We start from the raw sequence: 7243 nt of genomic DNA, 5'->3' as shown, positions 1-7243 counted from the left end.
TAAATGCACTTTTAATCTCTATATTTGCACTTTTTTCATTTTGATTCCTACATTTTGTTTTTACCACTTTTAGTCCCTAAACCAATTAATAACATTTAGGTTCTTTCTGTCATAGGGATCTTATATGCTGACTAGCAGGAAGCATTGCAGAATTAGACATATTCAAGAAGGCAAATATGACGAGTATATATTCTCTTTGTAGAAAGTTTACTCTAATGATGTAACGACCTAAGAAAAAGCACTAATTACATCTACACTATACCCCAAAAGAACTACTCACTATTGAAGCTCCTTTAACTGTTAGTAAAGCCCATATCTACCCAATGAATGCCCAACATGGGACTCATTACCCATCCACACAATACACACTTGGTCAATATCCAAATCAGATCTAGGGCATCACAAATGACCTCCCCTAGGATTCTTGAATCTAAAATTGCATTTAATAAGAATATTCAAATGGTTAAATCAACATTTAATTTTTTAAGTTTAGTAACTCGTCATCCAAAAAGATAGACATAAATGTTTAAATATAATTTTGCAGAAGTTTTCGGTCTGAAGCATAAGCAAAATATATGCAAAAATTATCTAAAATGGTAAGCCTTATAAAATTGGCATGTGAAAATGAAGCATCCGCCAATTCTAAGGTTTTGGGACTAAGACTTTGTTGTTGAAAATGCGGCACCCACCTCTGATAAGATAAAACCTTATAGCTGCATACTGCAGTTCCTTCTATATAGGAAAAGAATAGATGAGAAGCAGGCTTGGAGAAAAGGAAAATAGCATGCAAACACTCCTCAGTAGAACAAAAAGTACATACCCCTGAGGATGTACTGACATTGCCATTATGTGATTGATTTGCATTTGCTACAAGACCTTTAGCAGGAAGTGGCCGTTCAAGGTCTGGATATGAAGCCGCAGAGAATCTCCAAAATGGAGCTGTCTCACCCATCTTTTCTCTTCTCAAGGCGATCTACAAGTAGATTCAAATTCAAAACTCATCACATGAGAACCTCATTTAATACATTAATGAGCATCAAATATTTGTTTTGATTCATTTAGGAAATTTAATGAGCAGCACACTCATAGATGCTTAAGATAAGCAACTAAGATAATTTAATTAGATTTTTAAACTATTTTCTCCACAATTGCAAACTTTTGCAATGTGCATACAATAAGAAACGTCAAACGTGTGAAAGAGATCTCTCTCTCTCTCTCTCTCTCTCTCTCTCTCTCTCTCTCTCTCTCTCTCTCTCTCTCTCTCTCTCTCTCTCTCTCTCATATACAAATAAAAGTACTCAAAAATGCATCAAGGATTTGAGTTTACTGGTCCTACGAGTAATAAACGCAGAATCTCGTTTTACAATCCTTTCACATTCAAACAATGTAGCATAATGATAGTTAATTCTCAGAGGTTTTCACCTATTCCAATACCACTGAAAGTGGCTTCTCTGATTGGACAATTGTTGTGGACAACTTATCAAGTATTAACAGTAAAAACATGCAAGCTAGAAACTTATCTAGCCTAATTATTTGGCTCTCCAAAATCAATTTGTTCATTGCATGATATGTATACAATCTTTACAGCTTGAATTAACTGACTATTTTCTTCATCTGGATCTCAAGCACCCCCATCCTATCAAAGATAACTTTCTGTAGTATTCTGTTCTATAAGTAACTAAATAAGCAATGCCCACTCCTCTACAGTTCAAAATTAAATTCATTTTTATCATTCAGGGAAAAAAAAACCCTTAAAACTAATAGGCATACATACACTCAAAAACATGCACATCTTACCTTTCCAGTTCTCGCAAGTTCTTTAATTCCAAATTTGCTTAAATTTCGTTGAACGGCAACCATCTTCCCAGGGTCTCCAGTGACCTGAGATTCCATGTGGAACTCACTTTTAACATCATAAGACAAGAAAATAATCTGATCCACAAAATTCAAATGTAAAGTTTGCATTGATTCCATTGAAGGTAAAAGCTTTCACAAAAAGGTTTGATAAAAGGTCCAACACCTATAGATGAAGCTGGGTATTGAAAGCACCTTATGCACTAAAGATCGGTAAAGAATGCATTTTCTGTATGTGAGTATGGATATACATTGAATTTCAGTCATCCACATGTATAAAAATGATAAATTAAAAACAAACAAATCAACAATTTTCATGATTTGGATACCTTTGTTATAGGTAACAGAACCTTATCTCTCAACCTCAAGTCATAAATGCCAAATCAGCACTAGATTTTTTTAAGAGAAAATTTTATAGTTTTATCTCTACATCCAAAATTTGATGGGAATTCAGGACACATCAGCCAAATATTTATAGTTTTAAAAGAAAAACAGATTGACAACATGTGAACAACGTAACTACTTTAAATATAAGTAGAAAAGTTTTGTGCGGTTTCAACAATAATTAGATACATTCCATTTTATATATACATATAGTAAAAAATTATCAGAAAAAAAAGCAAATGACACGGAAAGGGTGCTGCCTAGAGCATGCATCCAATCAAAAAATATCTGCAAAATATGCCCTTTGATAACATGGGCAGAACATTCAATTCCATCAAAGACCCGTTTGTTTCTTTCATACCACATTATGGCATTACGCACAAGGGCAAGGCTTGCAACACCTTGGCTCCTCTGTGGCACTGAAATCAACCCTGTCAATGTTCCAATAGTTCAATCACTGATTTCGGCATCACCCAAGCCAACCCAAACAAATTGAAGACAGATGACCCAATATTTGTTGCCATTGAGCAATGGAGAAGTAGATGATCAATAGATTCCCCACTACATTTACACGTATAGCACCAATCAACTACTAAAATGTGTCACTTATGAAGGTTATCAACAGTTTTTATTCTCCCAAGGGCCACATTCCACACGAAAAATGCCTCCTTTCATGGAAACCTAGCCATCTTGATGCTCTTCCAAGAGAAAAATATGCATGTAGGACCCCTAAAAGCACTACAGAATGATCTTGCCTCAAACACTCCTTTCTTTGATGGCAACCACACCGCTTGATCTGCCTCAAACACTCCTCTCTTTGATGGCAATCATACTGCTTGATCTTGACCGAATGAGGCAGGCAAATTATCATATAGCATCTCAATAAAATTATCAACATATTTTCACTCCCAATCTTGAAAATGCCAGATGAACTGAAGATTCCAATGTTGTCCCTTTCCCTCTGACAGGCCAGGTAGATATGAAGACACTAAAGCCTCCTTGACCACCACTAAGTCAAATAGGTCTAGGAACAAATCCTTATGAGAGAAGCATCGCACCAAATGTTGGTCCAAAACCTCACCCTACACCCGTCTCAAACTTCAAACCATAAGAAATTAGAAAGATTCCCATACCGTAAGCATACCCTTCCACAAGCTAACCCCATGTGAACTCCGTAAGCATACCCTTCGACCAAATTAAATGCTTAGTATCACCAATACCTCCCCATAAGAAATCCCTTTGTATCTCCAACTTATTGACCACATGAGAAGACATTGTAAAGAGTGACATAAAAGAGGTAGGAATGGAAGATATTTGGACTTCCCAATAACAATGAAGATGGGGAAATTGCTCTTCCTTTCCAGACTATGAATTTGTTTCAAAACACTATAAACGCCCTCAAGTTTTAAATTCTCCAGGTAATAAGAAGTTGAAAACAGTTCTCCTCACTCTATAAAATAGCTTCTTGAAATGAGAGAACTTCTATACAAAGTGTCTCTTTCTCTTCTTGTTTGATAAGGAACAACTCTTACCAACCCTCAAAACAACTATTGTTCAATCAAGCTCTAGGACATTGGCACTTTCTTTAAATGAAAATTTTATTAAGAGTAAGAGACACCATGTACAGAAATGACAAAATCAAGACAAAGTACAAGAGTCTAGAAACTTTACAAGATTGGAACTTGGATGGCCCGGTAAATAGCCATCCAATCATACAAAAAGGAGCTTAATCTCTGTCATAGATTGTTGGGCCATTTTTTTTTTTTTTTTTTTTTTTTTTTTTTTTTTTTTTTACTTTTCATTTTTTTGGGTAAGAACATACATCCACAAGCCCAGAAAAGTTCAAAACCAGAAAAATTCACATCTGGGTGGACTTTGGAATCCTTTGATCTTAATTAATTATTTCTTAATCTAAATGAAGAACACATAAGTAAGAAGAGAAAACAAAATCAAAAGCACTAGTACTAAAACATTCACACACACACACACACACACACACACACACACACCGGTATTAAAATCTAAGCCTGAGATGATAGTAAAAACCCAGATTGAGCAGAAAAAAAAAATTGACAACAAACTTTGCTATCGAAATCACAATGTTATTAAAACTCTCCATCTCTCTATTAACATAAACCCAAAAAAGTGAACACATAGCAAAAACCCAGATAATGAACACGAAGCTGGGTCCTTTAACAAGTTATACATCACCAAACCCATATACAACAACCCACAGTTCTTCAATCATCAAACTCACTTTGAAACCCAGAACCTGGCCACCACTAGCCATGTCGTGACAACAACTGAATCAATACAAGCTGCCGTTCACCAACACCTCCCTCTCTAATTCTGTCACTTCCGTGACTCACCCAGCTACCAACCACCTATTTGTGTTTTACAACAACCATCAACAACTGATTTGTGTTTCACAACACCCTCCAACAGCTGATCGTAACCTGCGAATTTAAACCAAACCACAACCACCACCGATCTTGGGCTGTAAATTAGCCAAGTTTTGTCGAGTAGTGCATGTTTGAGCTTGACTCGTTAATAAAAATCAAATGCTCGAGCTTGGCTCAAGTTTAAGACAAGCCTAAAAACAATGTTTGAACTTGAGCTCGTAAGAATGCCAAAAAGTTTAAACTTGGCTTGGCTTGGCTTGATTAATTAGTCAAGCTAAGTTTGAACTCAAACTAGAGCTCAAGTCAAGCTTTTTAGCTTGGGATCCAAAAAAATTGCACCATCAAATGCTTATATCACCAAAAATCAAGTAAACAAAAAATAATAATATACTCAGTTTATCATGCTTCTAATTCCACCCGTGATTAGAAATTGCTCAAATTACAAATTTACATAATTAAATCCATCCATTCATCATTCATTGTTTATAGCTTGAGTAATTGTTCAAAATACAATTTTTACATCCACTTTTGTCATCCATGCAACTATAATCTTCACAAATCTAAATAAATTAACATTCCAAAACATATATGAATAAACAAGCTATAAATTAACATTCTAAAACATATGTGTAATGTTATAATAATGAGTTTATTTAGTAAACATATATTAAGCTATAAAAGAGCCTAGGCGCGACATGTTTTTATCGAGCCCTATTGTTCATGAGCTTGTTCACAAACAATTTTTTTGTTTGGACTTGACTTGTTTATCAAACAAGCCTAAAACTAAGGCTCAAGCTTGGCTTATTTATAAACAAACAAATATAAACGAGCTTTTTATCAAGTCAAGCCTGAGTTGTTCATGAACTGCTTGGTTTGTTTATAGCCCTAGATATGGAGTTTCATAACAACACACAGCACACAACACCCACCAACAACCAATACATAACCCACGAATCCAACCAACCCACCATTCATACCGATCTTGCCGCCTCACTTATCCATAAAAGCTCCATGGTCGAGCTTGAGAACTTGATTTAGACCAAGTCCCATTCCAAAGCACTCAATCAGCTGGGAGAGAGAAAGATCAAAGAGAGGGAGAGTGAGAATCAGCAAATACCTAGAGCTTAAAGTGGTTGTTCATGGAGGGCTTTGGGTGGAAGGAAGAGAGAGAGTCTGTGTGAAGAGAGAGGAAGAAGAAGAATGTGTTTGGGGAAGAACTTGATATTTAGAAAATTCCCTAATGAAAAAAATGTTTTAAACATTTAATAAATAAAACTCTTGCTACATCAAGAAAACTAATTTAATTAGAATGAAAAGTTAAAAAAAAAAAAGATTAATGTTTTTTTTTTTAATTTTCTAACTTGGCTTTTTTTTTTTAAACTAATTTTTTTATTAATTAAATAGAATTGATTTTCTATTTTTAGGGACTATAATAGTACAAAATCAAAATAGGGACCAAAATGGGAATCAGTCCAAAATGTAGGGACCAAAAGTATATTTTTGCTATAAAATTATATACTAAAAAATGTACGTCATACAATACTAATATCATTCATATAAAATTTTGATTATATAAAAACTTAGCGTAGTTATTTAACATATGAATATCTATTTTACTATGATAGTTTCTTAAAATCTATTTGCTAAAGGCAATATCCACTCAATAAAAAAAAATTCTAATAATGATTTCTTCAAGGGTCTCTTACATTATATACCTCATTCTTGATGATCTTGACCCTCCATTTGTCAATCGTCCTAACATTACTTGAGTGCCCGTCCCGTCAGTCACCTCTTCTGGCTCTTGTGAGTTGCGGTAGCTAAGGAAACACTGTTCAGGAGTTTTCTCCACATAACTGCGGCTAGAAAAGTAGTTGCAGTGCATTTAATGCGGAGGTAGCAGCTTTTCCTTAGATATTTTTGGTTCCTTTTCTTCTCGTGTGGTCATGAGACACGCTTCTAATAGTAGAGCTCCAATGGAGGTCATTTTTGTCGTTAGAATGCATATCTGAGCTATATTTGTCATGGCCAAGGAGGAATTCCTTCTCGGACCGCCTTCTACCTTTTTTTATTCATGAGACTTTAAACTGGAATCTCTCATAGCTAATTGTCTCTCATCGGACATGCCAACGTCCTCGGACAAGGCTTAAGGCCTAATATATAATTTTGAGCCTTTATCCCCATAATATATATATTACTTTTTGAGACTATCAGCTTTGTTTGGTATTCGGGAAAATGAAAGAAAAGAAATTAAAAATGTTCTCTTTACTTTGGCTTTTTTTTTTTTTTGGGTTAATTTGGAAAAACTCAAATGTAGTGTGAAAGGGAACTAAACTTTCTATGATTTCAGACTCAAATGTTTGCTTTCTTCTCTTTGTTTTTCTTTTTCCCCTGAAGACTGTACCGTAGAGCGAACTGACCTTTGCACTTTGCTGGAGTGGTTAGAGTCTGAGTAAGCACAAGGTGATTTTGATATTTTAGGTTAATAATAAAATTTTTTAGGTATATATGTTTATAATAAATTTAATGCTAAAATTTAAAAATATTTAAACTTAATATTTAATTAAATCATAAAAGGAAAAGTTAATAATGGAGATGAAAAAAAA

At 34.6% G+C, this 7243-nt stretch overlaps 1 protein-coding gene across 1 annotated transcript; it reads right to left on the bottom strand.

Annotated features, from left to right (window-relative positions):
* Nucleotides 1-627: 627 nt before the first annotated feature.
* Nucleotides 628-1989, bottom strand: LOC136065694 (acetolactate synthase small subunit 1, chloroplastic-like). The gene is made up of 3 exons (XM_065769233.1): nt 1798-1989; nt 821-973; nt 628-732 (listed from the first exon to the last, which is right to left on the bottom strand). The coding sequence occupies exons 1-3, from the start codon at nt 1972-1974 to the stop codon at nt 643-645; spliced, it is 420 nt and encodes a 139-aa protein (XP_065625305.1). The 5' UTR covers nt 1975-1989; the 3' UTR covers nt 628-642.
* Between the last annotated feature and the right edge of the window lie 5254 nt (nt 1990-7243).

This window comes from Quercus suber, unplaced genomic scaffold (genome assembly GCF_002906115.3).
Source record: "Quercus suber isolate HL8 unplaced genomic scaffold, Cork oak 2.0 scaffold_27, whole genome shotgun sequence".
In the NCBI taxonomy this organism is placed as follows: Eukaryota; Viridiplantae; Streptophyta; class Magnoliopsida; order Fagales; family Fagaceae; genus Quercus; species Quercus suber.
The sequence above is the reverse complement of the archived record's forward strand: the minus strand, read 5'-3'. Positions and strand labels throughout refer to the sequence as shown.